Below are 16708 nucleotides of genomic sequence, written 5' to 3' on the forward strand. Positions count from 1 at the left end.
CCCCCGTCTACTATAATGACGACGTGCAGTAAACATAACCATATTTCCCCCGTCCACTATAATGACGACGTGCAATCATAACCATATTTCCCCCGTCTACTAAAATGACGACGTGCAGTAAACATAACCATATTTCCCCCGTCTACTAAAATGACGACGTGCAGTAAACATAACCATATTTCCCCGTCTACTATAATGACGACGTGCAGTAAACATAACCATATTTCCCCCGTCTACTAAAATGACGACGTGCAGTTCACATAACCATATTTCCCAGTCTACTATAATGATAACGTGCAGTTCACATAACCATATTTCCCCGTCTACTATAATGACGACGTGCAGTTCACATAACCATATTTCCCCCGTCTACTAAAATGACGACGTGCAGTTCACATAACCATATTTCCCCCATCTACTAAAATGACGACGTGCAGTTCACATAACCATATTTCCCCGTCTACTATAATGACGACGTGCAGTTCACATAACCATATTTCCCCCGTCTACTATAATGACGACGTGCAGTTCACATAACCATATTTCCCCGTCTACTATAATGACGACGTGCAGTTCACATAACCATATTTCCCCCGTCTACTATAATGACGACGTGCAGTTCACATAACCATATTTCCCCCGTCTACTATAATGACGACGTGCAGTTCACATAACCATATTTCCCCGTCTACTATAATGACGACGTGCAGTTCACATAACCATATTTCCCCGTCTACTATAATGACGACGTGCAGTTCACATAACCATATTTCCCCCGTCTACTATAATGACGACGTGCAGTTCACATAACCATATTTCCCCGTCTACTATAATGACGACGTGCAGTTCACATAACTATATATCCCCGTCTACTATAATGACGACGTGCAGTTCACATAACCATATTTCCCCGTCTACTATAATGACGACGTGCAGTTCACATAACCATATTTCCCCCGTCTACTAAAATGACGACGTGCAGTTCACATAAATATAATTAATACGTAATAGTTGTGATATTGTTATTGTAACCTAACGTCAATTAAAGTAAGTTGATAAGATATGTAATTGTTCTTAATGCATGCATATGCGCGTTCACGGGAATGTTTTAATAATTACAATTTCATGAAATCTATGTGGGTCATAGAAATAAGAAAGGAAATGAAAAGTATTCGAATGATTGTATTTACTTTTTAAATAGAACTTGATGAAAGTCAATTCGTCGACTGATAAAAAAAATAATGACCGGTGTAACGTATATTGACAAGACTGTAACGAAGGAATACAATGAATTCATATCTCAATACTTCTGTTGTTATTGTATTGTTAACAAGAAACTCAAATATAATTATGACAAATATGATTTTATCTGTCCATTGTCTTTGATAAGAAATACAATCGCCCTGTCACTTCAACATCAATTATCAGACTATTGTGTTTAATAGTGAAATAAACACCGCATTGTTTTATAAATGATCGAAAAATGAAATACGTATTAATAACATATAAATGATTGTCGTGGATGAAAATATCCAAATTTCGATGCGCGTTTAACTCGAAAAGTAAGGAGTGCTTGCCTGCGCTGTGGCTGTTTGCTAACACTCTGTCGCACTTAACGAGAGGAGCTCCTGCCATTAACGAAAATGGAAAGTAAACTGTGCCAAGTGTTCTTCATATTCACAAGCATATTTGGGGTAAGCTTTTTTCATCTGTGCTACTTCAGCAACCCCGTCATTTTAAAGTCTTTGCTTTACTATTGCCTTTAATTCTGATATTCACTTGTCATTGGAAAGAATGACGCACTTAACGAGAGGAGCTCATGCCATTAACGAAAATGGAAACTAAACTGTGCCAAGTGTTCTTCATATTCACAAGCATATTTGGTGTAAACAAAAATTCATCTGTGCTACTTCAGCAACCATAGAGTTATATCGAAGCAATAATGCAATTCACAAAGACCAATCATTTTGAGACATACTTCGTTTCTTATCTCTTTCAAATATATTTTGATAGGCAATTTAAATTTTAGTTTAATTTCAAGGCAAAACAATATCACCCATATTCACTGTGATACATTGTGATGATTTACACAAACATCCACGGTACACCATTCTATTACAGCTTTGTATGTGTCTGGTCCGCGTGGAGGTGAACATTCTCCAATATGACAACCCCCTGGGGACCTCATACACGGGCAGAAACGAAACTGCTCACCGGAAATGTTGTGACACCGGCGGAAGTAGTTGTTTCTCTGGCAACGACACCTGTGACGTTTACTTTACGTTCTGCATTGGCCGGTAAACTTAGAACAACCACTTGTCCTGTAACAAGACTTAGGATCATTACGCTTGTTATAAACAATTTGCCTCGACATTTCAACTGACACATTTGTTCATTCTCCTCATAATTATCTCATATTAAAGTTTAACATGAGAAATTGAACTTTTGAGAAAGACGTGCGTTTTCTCATTTTCAGAACTAGCATGGATCCCGCACACCCAGGATGCAAAGGCCTCTCCATGGAAACCAGTAAGAACGTCTCCTATGACGTGTTCAGAATCACACACACCCGTTCATTGAAGACGGTTGGCACCATGGACTCGTGGACTCTGGTAATGCTTTTGGCAGGCACTTGTAGGTATTGCCAGACCGTCAAGTGCATTCACTGATTCTTTCTTTCTTTCTTTCTTTCTTTCTTTCTTTCTTTCTTTCTTTCTTTCTTTCTTTCTTTCTTTCTTTCTTTTTTTCTTTCTTTCTTTTTAAGTGTTATTCTATATAGTTTTTTTCTCTCCTCTATCTCAGGGAAACACGAGTTTAATGATTGATATCCTTGACGTTGACGAGCTGGGGAAGGGAGGACAGACAGATAACCCTGCGATTGACCTCATCGACACCTTGGCCCGCATTCTGACCTTTAGCCCTGACCCTAGCTACTGGAAGGCACGCCCACATAGGATGACGTTCACTCACCATGTCAGGTAATGCATGCCATGACCTTCTAGGTCTCCATAACGCGTTAGTCAGAAATATTTTTTATCATCACCAATGTAACAGGAACAAGACATCCGTCCAAATGCACGTATTTTAAATTACTGAGATTCAATTTTCCTTTATCATCAGTGTCGACTTGGAGCTGCGAGTCTGGTGTGAGGAAGACTGGTACGGCAGGTCATGTGACCAGAGATGTAACGTCACTGACGACTTTCACGTGTGTGACGTCAATGGAACTAAAACTGCTCTTCAAGAATGCACAGATGGAGGTTAGTATGTATTCAAGGAATATTTGTTGATTAAAATAAAGAAAATGCTTTTTTATTTTATAATTTTACATATCTGAATTTTGTATGCGTTTTAGACGTACTGGTATTGACGCTGAAGGAGCCCATGTGGCAGACTGAGAATCGGCATTCGTTGACAGATCACGTGACCCGCTACGTCGCTGAAACCTCGTGTCCACCCAATACACAGCACGTTAACGTCACAATACTGGACATGAGATCAAACGGGTAATGCTTTCAAGTTATGTGGGTAATTACAGTTTCAGTATATTGTTGTTATCTAAAAATGAATTATGGTTAATATGTGGTTGTTTATTCCAAGTATTATTTCTAGGATGAACGCGGACGTGCTGTTCCATGCGTACTGTGCCGATAAGCCGGTGTCGTCCCTCAAATTCCGCCAGGGAGTTTACACACTAAACCTTGTCGACACCCGCATATCTCCGCCTAAAACCCGCTTTGGAGTGGACGTCGATTCTCCAAGCTTTACAACTAGGAAACAAACGGGCAATGTGAGTTGTTGTTTTTAAAGAGCTCACGCCATTTGCTTTTTCCGATCAATACTTCTTTCTTTCGTGATTGAGAATGTTAAGAGCAATGTTTTTTAATATTCAAAAGAACGTGATTTAAACGTTCGATTATTATGTCATTGTTTTAAAATTGTATACAAATACATTGTTTTACCGTTTTTGGTCAGTGCCACAAACTAGAAGACCATGCTTTGAGAACGAAGTAAAATAAGTGTACTTTTTATACAATTATTTGTAGCCAAGTATCATTGCAATGGTAAGGGTTGTGAAGTTTACCACTGGAAACACCTCGGACTTCGTCAGTCTAGCCTTCAAATTACAGTATGTTAACCTTCTTATTCTATGATTGAAAACAAGGAGTGTACTGTATACTGTACGTTAATGTTTATTCCTTTGACTTTGGCTTGACATTTCATCTGCGCAAGGAAATTGTATCAACACATTTTCACAGACAGGGTGTGGATTCCACAAGTTGGTTGCTTTTGTTACGGAGTGTAACTGACGTCACGGACTGTAACGGGCGCCTAGCTGACGTCAGCAGAGACACGAACGTCAACACCTCGGAACCGTCTACAGCTTTATTCCTTCTCACCAGACATTTTGTAAGCATAGCTATACTACAAGAGAAAATACTCTGCTCAAGTGAAAATTAGGCCAGACTATTCAAGAATTCCCTTATTCCGTTTATGCACTGACAGAAGTTTTTTAAATAATAAAATTCTCAAATTGCCCTACTCCAGGTGCTTCCCAAATGTCCTGTTTTCCGATAATGCATTGCAAGGAGATACTATACCGGAGATTTTATAACTGCCCCGTTCTACTGTGCACTGCAAGGAGATTCTGTGATTGCCCTGGTCCGATTATCACTGAGAGATTTTAGAACTGTCTTGTTCTGATATGCACTGCCAGGAGTTTTCAGAACAGCCCTGTTCTGACATGCACTGCCATGAGATTCTATAACAGCCCTGTTCTGATATGCACTGCCAGTAGATTCTAGAATTACCCTTCTCCGGTAATTCATTGCCAGGAGATTCTAGTACTGTCCTGTTTCGGTAATTCATTGCCATGAGATTCTAGTACTGTTTCGGTAATTCATTGCCAGGAGATTCTAGGACTGTCCTGTTCCGGTAATTCATTGCCAGGAGATTCTAGTACTGTCCTGTTCCGGTAATTCATTGCCAGGAGATTCTTGTACTGTCCTGTTTCGGTAATTCATTGCCAGGAGATTCTAGTACTGTCCTTTTTCGGTAATTCATTGCCAGGAGATTCTAGTACTGTCCTGTTTCGGTAATTCATTGCCAGGAGATTCTAGTACTGTCCTGTTCCGGTAATTCATTGCCAGGAGATTCTAGTCTGTCCTGTTCCGGTAATTCATTGCCAGGTGATTCTAGTACTGTCCTGTTCCGGTAATTCATTGCCAGGAGATTCTAGAACTGTCCTGTTCCGGTAATTCATTGCCAGGAGATTCTAGTACTGTCCTGTTCCGGTAATTCATTGCCAGGAGATTCTAGAACTGTCCTGTTTCGGTAATTCATTGCCAGGAGATTCTAGTACTGTCCTGTTCCGGTAATTCATTGCCAGGAGATTCTAGAACTGTCCTGTTCCGGTAATTTATTGCCAGGAGATTCTTGAACTGTCCTGTTCCGGTAATTCATTGCCAGGAGATTCTAGAACTGTCCTGTTTCGGTAATTCATTGCCTGGAGATTCTAGTAGAGCCAGGTTTCGATAATATATTATCATGAGATTCTAAAATTGTTCTTGGCTATTTTAGTAAGTCTAGGATCGTGCAAAGATCTAAAAAGAATTATCGATATAGATACATTGTCTCAGTACATTTAAATAATAAATTTCGGTAACGTAAATATTTTGATGTCAATGGCTGCACCGCTGTAGCTCTTTTACTAGGAAAACGCATAGCTATAATTAACAAACTGTATATTTTGTAAAAATGTTCCCGTCTTATATCTAAATAGTCAGCGCAAAATCTATTACAGACAAGTATTACTGTGGAAATTAAAGAACTATCTCAAACAGTTGCGGTCCATTCTTTCAACACCAGTTCCCTTGTGATAGGTAAAAACTTCCTGGATGCTTTTCCCCACATGCTCCCAGAATCAACCGTTGGGGGAACCAGGTACACGTTTTCTACCCTTACTAAGTCATAGTATTTTACCACAATCGAGCTGCCCTGCGTTCTGTTTCTTTTTCGTTAGCCTGACAGTCACTCACATCATCATTTTTTTTTATCCCTGTTATATCGCTGCAAGCGCGAAACCAACTCGGACTAGTTAGCTATCGTGAGCGTCTGTTAGCGTTACTTAAACACAGGGCAGTAGGAATACCAGTACTCTACTTGACAATTATATTTTCACAAATAATTATCCTCTTGATGAAATTAAAGTGTGTGTTTTAACATTTTGATTCAGTTTGACCATCGAAGTGTTGTCATGGTGCGCAAACTGTCACCATGGAAACCAATGCGAGTCGAATTCAGTATCTTGTGACCCGGGTGTCACGTTGGTAAACCCGTCTTGCTCAGGTATTTTATATACAAAGTCAAATAATATAGCTGGCTTCATGCAAAACTAAAACTATCTTTCTTGTTCATGTCATGGTTTTTGTTTTTTTTTAATCTGGTTTATTTCCCTCCATAATTTGACAAGCATTATTTCAGCCCAGGTAAAATGTGAAAACGGAGGTTCATGTGTTGGGAACGAAGCTTGCGCGTGCGCACACGGTTGGTTCGGTCCAACGTGCAGCGTTGATGTTGACCAGTGCTCCCTGGGCGCATGTCAGCACGCGGACACTTGCGACAATCAGCCAGGTTCCTTTAATTGCACGTGCTCCCCAGGGTTTATCGGGGAGTTTTGTGACGTGGATATTGACGAGTGCACGAGTTACCCGTGTCGCGATGGTTCTGTTTGTTTGAACACGCTTGGCAGCTACGCGTGCGTGTGCGTCAACGGAACGATCGGTCAGAACTGTGGAGGACTACTTGACTTTTGCCTTAGTGACCCGTGCAGTAACGGAGGCACATGCAGCAGCAGTGCTTACAACTTCACGTGCACGTGTACGGCGGGTTGGACCGGCAGCACGTGTCAGGGCGACATCGATGAATGTCAGAGCACTAACATTTGTCAAAACGGTGGCACGTGTCTCAACACTGACGGCAGTTACACGTGTCAGTGTCTCATTGGATACACCGGAGGCTATTGTGAAAGTGACGTCAATGAGTGCTTAAACAACACGTTCTGTTTCAACAATGGATCTTGTAATAACACTAATGGTGGATTTTCATGTGACTGTTTGCCCGGCTTTAACGGAACACGGTGTGAGATGGAGGTCCACGCGTGTGTGTCTAATCCCTGCATGCACGGACAATGCACGGAGCACGGGGACGTTTACTCGTGCTCGTGTAATGTGGGTTGGGAGGGGAACAACTGTGACCAGGATATGGACGAGTGCCAGGAGTCAGCACGACCATGTTTACACGGTGGTCAATGTATTAACACCATTGGTAAGAATTGCACATGTGGCACCTTAAATTGACGTCTGCATATTGCAACTACTAAGCTGATAATTTAAGTTTTGTCCCTAACACGGACTCCTTATGGAACGTATATATTGACAAGTTTGATGTTGGCAATCGGGTCGCTTAAAGCAGACACTATTAATGTATTCGGGACGAAAGCAATGGTTGCTAAAGAAACATAAGTGAAGTAATGGTCATAAAACGTCATGAAAGATGCGCCCACGACAATTCTTAAACGAAAAGAAGTTTGTTTTTTGTAACACATTAAAAATCGTAAAATTGGACATTTTTATTTTTTGCCCTGTAATAAATATGTCCAAACGATGCGGCTGTTGTACAATTATCATAAGAGTGACATAAAAATATTAACTCAGTATACATTTCAAAATGTAAGTAACATGAAATAGTATGTACATTGTTTTTCAAAATAAACATGGAATTGTATTATGAAGTACATAATGTTTATGATGGCAGTTATTTGCAGGAAGTTACAAGTGCACGTGCACGGCGGGATGGACCGGAAATCACTGTGAGTCGGATGTGGACGAGTGTACACGCGCAGGTGTATGCGGAAATGGAAAGTGCATAAACAACAACGGCAGCTTTAGGTATTGCTTCTCACTACGGTCATACATGATATCACACCGTTGTCATAGCTTTCGTTTTCGCTGCATGTAAAATGAAAAATGATATACTGGTATAGTCGACATGCCATTTTGCTATTAACTAATTGCTTTCTGCTGTTTGTCGCGTTGATGGCCCGCCAATTTCTAGTTTTCACTTCGAAGTTCTGTCCATCTTTGCCCTACTTGACAAATAGGAATTAGCTAACAGCAAACAGGGGCTTCAAAAGTGGAAGGGGGAAAATTGAAAGGAAACCCTGGAATTTAGATTTATGCAAAGCATTAAGCAAAAAGCAAAGAGCAAAAATACAACTTTGAAGACAATCTCGGAATAGGCGGTCCACAAGCACGTATTATTCAGGTTTTATATATAGTTTGATCGATTTCTTAAAAGGCACAAAATTGTCCCATAATCAGTAAAATTATTTTTATTTATGTTCCCGTTACCAAAGGATTTAATGAACCAGTTATAAATACCATCACACGAAGTAAATCCGTTTTAGTTGTAATTGTGGCATGGGATGGACGGGCGACGCCTGTGACCATGACGTAGACGAATGTACCACCATGTCTCCGTGCTATAACAACGCCACGTGTCACAATACGAACGGAAGTTACACGTGTACGTGTTCCAACGCATGGACCGGGCTGGACTGCTCCAATGACGTCGACGACTGCCTCAGTTCCCCGTGCGTTCACGGACTGTGCAATAATCTCGTCGGCGGATTCAACTGTTCTTGTTCTCGGGGATGGACGGGAATTACTTGCGACACGGATATTAACGAATGTCGAAACGGAAGCGTGTGCGAAAACGCAGGCACGTGTAACAACACACTTGGCTCGTTCAACTGCACTTGTCCTAGTGAATATACTGGAGATACCTGTTCCGTCGACATCAATGAATGCCTTACTGGAACACCGTGTAATGGGCATGGTGCATGCATCAATGAGCATGGAGGATTTAGCTGCAACTGCTCGAGCGCTTGGAAAGGGCCAAATTGTGCGGTGGACGCTGATGAATGTATAGATTACGGCGGGAGCCAATCCCTCTGCAGCAGTCATGGAGCGTGTGTGAATACACATGGTGGTTATGAGTGCCAGTGTGTGTCCGGTTATAGAGGATCTAATTGCTCAAACGATGTTGATGAATGTCATGACTCCGCTGTTTACCCGTGCTATAATAACGGAAAATGTATAAATACAATGGGCAGTTTTCATTGCAATTGTAATGAGAGATGGACAGGGGACGATTGTTCTACCGATGTGAATGAATGCACCGCATCGCCGCCGTGTTTGAATGGAGGCAACTGTACCAACTCAGAGGGAGGATTTGATTGCGCATGCGCCACAGGATGGGAGGGACAGACCTGTATTCGTGACATCGATGAGTGTGATAACACTCCGTTCCAATGCAAAAATGGTGCAACCTGTGTGAATTCGGAGGGCAGTTTTTCTTGTGAGTGTGCGAATGGCTGGAGTGGTCCGTTATGTTCAGAAAACATTGATGACTGTGAAAATGTGACATGCGCAAACGGCGGTCAGTGTGAAGACAGAGTAAACGCCTTTATGTGCTTTTGCGCACCTGGCTTCGAAGGAAGATACTGTAAGGTGAACATGGACGAGTGTGCCTCCAATCCATGCCTGCACGGCGGATTGTGTTCTGACCACATCAACTACTACCAATGCGCTTGCCCAGGCGGCTGGGAAGGCACACAGTGTGAGAAGGACGTGGACGAGTGCCGCCTCCATCGGTGTGGCAGCCACCAGGCCTGCACCAACAACCAAGGCAGCTACACGTGCACAGGGGTCTTGTTTACAACCACCACAACAGCACCCAGCATTGTCGGTAAGTTACTGCAGTCTGTGAACAGTCCGTCTAAATGATTATGATTTAAACATATCGGCATAAACTAGTCACACGCCATACTGATTTTGTTGCGTATCTTTGTTACTCATAATGATTATGAAACAAAAGTTTGGGAAGAGATCCCTTTTGACCAGGAAATGAATGGTTTTCTTGAATAACTTGAGAAATACTGAATATTATTATATGAAGTTTTTCAGAGAGAAAGTTAGGCTCCCAATGGAACAATCAGTCCGAAAAAATCGATGTTTTTTATTTAAACGTCGTAAGTGCCCAACATACTCAGTTAAATCCACAAAAATGACAGTGTACTGTACCAATAATTAGCCAACTTGAGAAAATGCGATTATTTAAAATAACACACAAAATATTTTCTATTTATCAACATATGTTATATCTTCTATTACTATAAAATCTAGCATGTTACTCTGTTTGAACGAGCATTTTGGGTTGATACATTTTGTTGGTTTCCCTCGCTGGAACAAATGTTATGCAATTTCTATATTGCTTACTTCTAGCTAATTTTCTAATGAAATTTAATTTTATTTGTTGTATTTTGAAGCTTGAATTGAACACAAAATATCATTTGTATGAAAAACAATCATACTGGAATTGCAAAACAACGATGTTACAAGGGTATACTTGGTATTGGCGAAAAGTGGTCACTTATGAGTATGCTTGTATAATTAATAATAAAGTTTGCTAGATGACGTAGCCAACAGTATGCCGTATGATTACAGACGTATTTTCCCTGGAATTTGTCGGCCCTGTTACCGAGGAGCAGTTTTCGTCGGTACAGTCGGGTATCGAGGGCGTTCTACGTACGATCACGTGTCGAGATTCCACCAGCGTGCACGTCTCCATCGTGAAAAACTCGGTTCAAACGTACGTTACGTATGAGGTAGCATCTAATTGCGCGTGTTTTTCTCCAAACATTCCTCTCCTTCTTACAGCGAGCTTGACGATAAATTAACTAGCAATATTAGTCAAGTTGTGCTTTAATCTGAATCAAACCGCGTAAACATATTTTAATAATTGTTAATGCAATAAAAATTGCTCTTAGATGTGCTGAACAATTCTAAATAAGATAAACTGATTTTATTTGCGTGTATTGGGTTTCTTGGTAACATCGAGTGGGTGGATGTTTGAGTGAATGCTAACCCCTAGTGCATGGTTGGGTGCTTGCTTAACCCCATTAGTTGGGTGCTTAATTGCTATCCATCGGTGGTTGAAAACCCCAGCCGGGTGCTTGCTAACCCCTAGTGGTTGATTGAATGTTAACCCTTAGTGGTCGGGTACATGCTAAACCCAATTGGTTGGGTGCTTGCTAACCCCTATTGGTCGGGTACTTGCTAAACCCCATTGGTTGGGTGCTTGCTAACTCCTAGTGGATGAGTGAATTTTTAACCCCTAGTGGTTGAGTGAGAGCTCACCCCTTGTGGACGAGTGAATGTTAACCCCTAGTGGTTGAGTGAGTGCTCACCTCTAGTGGTTGAGTGAGTGCTCACCCCTAGTGGACGAGTGAATGTTAACCCCTAGTGGTTGAGTGAGTGCTCACCTCTAGTGGTTGAGTGAGTGCTCCCCCCTTGTGGACGAGTGAATGTTAACCCCTAGTGGTTGAGTGAGTGCTCACCTCTAGTGGTTGAGTGAGTGCTCCCCCCTAGTGGACGAGTGAATGTTAACCCCTAGTGGTTGAGTGAGTGCTCCCCCCTAGTGGACGGCTGAATGTTAACCCCTAGTGGTTGAGTGAGTGCTCACCTCTAGTGGTTGAGTGAGTGCTCACCCCTAGTGGACGAGTGAATGTTAACCCCTAGTGGTTGAGTGAGTGCTCACCTCTAGTGGTTGAGTGAATGTTAACCCCTAGTGGTTGAGTGAGTGCTCACCTCTAGTGGTTGAGTGAATGTTAACCCCTAGTGGTTGAGTGAGTGCTCCCCCCTAGTGGACGGCTGAATGTTAACCCCTAGTGGTTGAGTGAGTGCTCACCCCTAGTGGACGAGTGAATGTTAATCCCTAGTGGTTGAGTGAGTGCTCACCTCTAGTGGTTGAGTGAGTGCTCACCCCTAGTGGTTGAGTGAGTGCTCACCTCTAGTGGTTGAGTGAATGTTAACCCCTAGTGGTTGAGTGAGTGCTCACCTCTAGTGGTTGAGTGAATGTTAACCCCTAGTGGTTGAGTGAGTGCTCCCCCCTTGTGGACGAGTGAATGTTAACCCCTAGTGGTTGAGTGAGTGCTCACCTCTAGTGGTTGAGTGAATGTTAACCCCTAGTGGTTGAGTGAGAGCTCACCCCTTGTGGACGAGTGAATGTTAACCCCTAGTGGTTGAGTGAGTGCTCACCTCTAGTGGTTGAGTGAGTGCTCCCCCCTAGTGGACGAGTGAATGTTAACCCCTAGTGGTTGAGTGAGTGCTCCCCCCTAGTGGACGGCTGAATGTTAACCCCTAGTGGTTGAGTGAGTGCTCACCTCTAGTGGTTGAGTGAGTGCTCACCCCTAGTGGACGAGTGAATGTTAACCCCTAGTGGTTGAGTGAGTGCTCACCTCTAGTGGTTGAGTGAATGTTAACCCCTAGTGGTTGAGTGAGTGCTCACCTCTAGTGGTTGAGTGAATGTTAACCCCTAGTGGTTGAGTGAGTGCTCCCCCCTAGTGGACGGCTGAATGTTAACCCCTAGTGGTTGAGTGAGTGCTCCCCTCTAGTGGACGAGTGAATGTTAATCCCTAGTGGTTGAGTGAGTGCTCACCTCTAGTGGTTGAGTGAGTGCTCACCCCTAGTGGTTGAGTGAGTGCTCACCTCTAGTGGTTGAGTGAATGTTAACCCCTAGTGGTTGAGTGAGTGCTCACCTCTAGTGGTTGAGTGAATGTTAACCCCTAGTGGTTGAGTGAGTGCTCCCCCCTAGTGGACGGCTGAATGTTAACCCCTAGTGGTTGAGTGAGTGCTCACCTCTAGTGGTTGAGTGAGTGCTCACCCCTAGTGGACGAGTGAATGTTAATCCCTAGTGGTTGAGTGAGTGCTCACCCCTAGTGGACGAGTGAATGTTAACCCCTAGTGGTTGAGTGAGTGCTCACCTCTAGTGGTTGAGTGAGTGATCCCCCTAGTGGACGAGTGAATGTTAACCCCTAGTGGTTGAGTGAGTGCTCACCTCTAGTGGTTGAGTGAGTGCTCACCCCTAGTGGTTGAGTGAATGTTAACCACTAGTGGTTGAGTGAGTGCTCACCTCTAGTGGTTGAGTGAGTGCTCCCCCCTAGTGGACGAGTGAATGTTAACCCCTAGTGGTTGAGTGAGTGCTCACCTCTAGTGGTTGAGTGAGTGCTCCCCCCTAGTGGACGAGTGAATGTTAACCCCTAGTGGTTGAGTGAGTGCTCACCTCTAGTGGTTGAGTGAGTGCTCACCCCTAGTGGTTGAGTGAGTGCTCACCCCTTGTGGACGAGTGAATGTTAACCCCTAGTGGTTGAGTGAGTGCTCACCTCTAGTGGTTGAGTGAGTGCTCACCCCTAGTGGACGAGTGAATGTTAACCCCTAGTGGTTGAGTGAGTGCTCACCTCTAGTGGTTGAGTGAGTGCTCACCCCTAGTGGTTGAGTGAGTGCTCACCTCTAGTGGTTGAGTGAGTGCTCACCCCTAGTGGACGAGTGAATGTTAACCCCTAGTGGTTGAGTGAGTGCTCATCTCTAGTGGTTGAGTGAGTGCTCACCCCTAGTGGACGAGTGAATGTTAACCCCTAGTGGTTGAGTGAGTGCTCACCTCTAGTGGTTGAGTGAGTGCTCACCCCTAGTGGACGAGTGAATGTTAACCCCTAGTGGTTGAGTGAGTGCTCACCCCTAGTGGTTGAGTGAGTGCTCACCCCTAGTGGACGAGTGAATGTTAACCCCTAGTGGTTGAGTGAGTGCTCACCTCTAGTGGTTGAGTGAGTGCTCACCCCTAGTGGTTGAGTGAGTGCTCACCTCTAGTGGTTGAGTGAGTGCTCACCCCTAGTGGTTGAGTGAGTGCTCACCCCTAGTGGACGAGTGAATGTTAACCCCTAGTGGTTGAGTGAGTGCTCACCCCTAGTGGACGAGTGAATGTTAACCCCTAGTGGTTGAGTGAATGTTAACACCTAGTGGTTGAGTGAGTGCTCACCCCTAGTGGACGAGTGAATGTTAACTCCTAATGGTTGAGTGAATGTTAACCCCTAGTGATCGGGTACTTGCTAAATCCCATTGGTTGGTTGTTTGCTAACCCCCAGGAGTCGGTTGCTTGCTAATCTGCGGTGTTTGGATGCGTGGTAATCCCAAGTGCTCGGGTGCTTATCACCAGTGCCCGCGATGGCTGGGTGCTTGCTATCCTCTATTGGTTGGGTGCTTGGTAACATCCAATGATTGATTTTGACCCGACAGGCCCAGTGTGATACAGTTCCATGCACGGTGTGACGGGCATCACCTTAGCAACGCAGAGGTGAATGACGCCATCCACTCCCTCTCCCAGCAGAAACTCAACACATTCTTCCCAAACATGCAAGTGGCTGCCGCCGAACAGACGTCAGACAATAAGGTTCACAAATATTGTATAATAGAGATTGATTGTCATGGCCATTCACTTATTAAATCCCACACAGCTGATACGTTGCCAATGAAGAAATGCATATTCTGAAAATGTATTTTATGTTTCAAACATATAATAGTAAATGAATTAACTATTAATGTGATTCTATCTTTAGAGCTGGTTCCAGTCTCACTTGATTATAGTGGCCGGAGCGGGTGGTGGTGGTGTCGTGTTGCTGGTGGTCATCGTAGCTGTTTGTGTTTGCAAGAGGTACCTGCTTGTTGTACTTTTACCCATTAACCTATCAGAACATAGTACAGTTCGTCATTGTTTATAGAATCAATCGATTGAATACGGCTGCCTGCCAGCATCGTGCATTGGGTCAGTTGTTGTACATGTAGATTGACAATTAATTCCACTCAATTATGATTTTACAATGCACACCTAATGATACTTCATTACATTTTGTACTGGTACAAGTGTGCGTGTGGCACAGTCATCGACTATTTGTTTGACTTCAGATGACTACTCCATCTGACACGGTTAACTTGAACTAATAAAGTTACACTTATGTGCAAAGATGGGCATTCTTAAGGTTTATTGTGTTTCCCCTTCAGGAAAAAGCAAGGGTCTCCCGGCGAAGATAAGGACTATTCCTCTGAGTTGGTGGAGAGGGACCGGGATTTCGAGGGTCGTTCGAGCATCAAGATCAACAATCCCCTCTACAACACGCTATATCCCCTACAGACAGAGAGCTAAAATACAGTGACCTTGAACTTACACGGATACAGTAATGTGACCTTGCAAGCATACACGTGCTGTTGCATGCTCCTGCATGTAATTGAAAGTCGTCGACTTTGTCAGAAATCGTGAACATGGCATTTTAAAAGTCATTTTGTAATACAGTATACATTTGTATTGGAATTTTTAAAAACACACTATAAAACATTGGCAATTGACATCATCATGATCTAACTGTCTACAATATTAATCAATGAAAATAATTGTGCTTTTCACCTATAACTCGGAACATACCTTGTATATGTTATCTGCTACTTCTCATCTATTATGTAAGTGATCTGTTTCAGGATTTTAACGAGTAGTGCCTTGCCGTAAAACATGTGTAAACTTAACCTTACATGTAGTTACTTCTCCACACTTGCCTGATTTCCGAGGACAAAGAGTCGGGGTACTGTTATAGCCTTGGTGTCGGTGACGTCAGCGCCGTGGACGTGGTTGTAGTGCAACTACTTTAACCTTAGCTGTAGCCGTAACTCAAATACCGTTCACACTTTTTTTAAATAAATCGCAAATGTATGGTAAGGCCCATCATTCTGGCTTTCATTAATGTCAAGTTATACCCCTTATTCGACAAACAACAACAAACGAGCCTTGACGTGTTCCCCCGTGGCGCTCTTCTGATGATTTGTGAAATAGCATCAAATTAACCGTATTATATTTTTGAGTTTAAAGTTGAATCATTGTCAAACAACAACGTCAATTGACGGCATTAGGTTTCTCCCTATTGCACTACGTTATCTATTTTAATATACAAATACATCGAACAAAAATAATGAACATAATGGAAATTTTGCACATAAAGAGAAAAGAACCCAACGACTTTTGTGATAAATGCATAATTATAAATGAACAAATGTTCTGAAAGAATTGTTCCCGCTATAAAACTCGGCACTGCAATAAAAGGTACAGTGTTGGTCGAGACGCCAGGCTTTTCTTGACAGCGTTTACATCTCATTTGTTTGATTATTTAGATTGAGAAAAAGTATACATATTTTACATTGGGCAAGGGTCAGACTTCTGGATATAATTTATGTCTAATGCAGAATCTATGTATCCCTCGTATATACCATTTTAGATCATTTTCTCATTTCATGCAAACTACGAGTGATATCAATAATTTATTATGTGTTATTGTAATGTGTAAATCCAAACTTTCAAGTACTTGCAGGCTTGCGCGAAACGCATATTCAAGATATTAATGTAATCAGATTGTGCAGGATTTAATCGACTGCAAGATCTCATCAATATAACATGTTTATGTTGTTTTGTTTGCTTTATAACTATGAATAAACCATTTTACTGTCTCCGCTGGTATTTTTGTATCTGGTATCTGCTGTTTTGCCTCACTACTGCATCCAGGTAAAATAACAAAGCATTAGAATACAGCTCCTTTACAACCAGGTCAGATTACAAGAAATTTGGACAACGCTTCTTAACAACCATGGCGGGTATAGAACACAACACCAGGTAAAAAACGAGAGTATAGAACACATCTTCTTAACAACCAGGTCAAAAAACGAGAGTACAGAACACAATTCATTAACAACCAGGTCAAAAAACGAGAGTATAG

The 16708-nt window shown here is 42.5% G+C and overlaps 1 protein-coding gene across 1 annotated transcript; it reads left to right on the forward strand.

Annotated features, from left to right (window-relative positions):
• Positions 1-1562: 1562 nt before the first annotated feature.
• On the forward strand, positions 1563-15096 carry LOC128217410 (neurogenic locus notch homolog protein 1-like). The gene is made up of 18 exons (XM_052924551.1): positions 1563-1694; positions 2122-2297; positions 2477-2612; positions 2803-2978; positions 3121-3260; positions 3356-3506; positions 3613-3790; positions 4047-4129; positions 4260-4410; positions 5804-5943; positions 6236-6348; positions 6484-7326; positions 7826-7949; positions 8468-9810; positions 10569-10713; positions 14193-14346; positions 14513-14607; positions 14955-15096. Exons 1-18 carry the CDS (start codon positions 1644-1646, stop codon positions 15094-15096), a joined length of 4341 nt encoding a protein of 1446 aa, XP_052780511.1. The 5' UTR covers positions 1563-1643.
• The last annotated feature ends 1612 nt before the right edge of the window (positions 15097-16708 follow it).

Source organism: Mya arenaria, chromosome 14 (genome assembly GCF_026914265.1).
Source record: "Mya arenaria isolate MELC-2E11 chromosome 14, ASM2691426v1".
NCBI lineage: Eukaryota > Metazoa > Mollusca > Bivalvia > Myida > Myidae > Mya > Mya arenaria.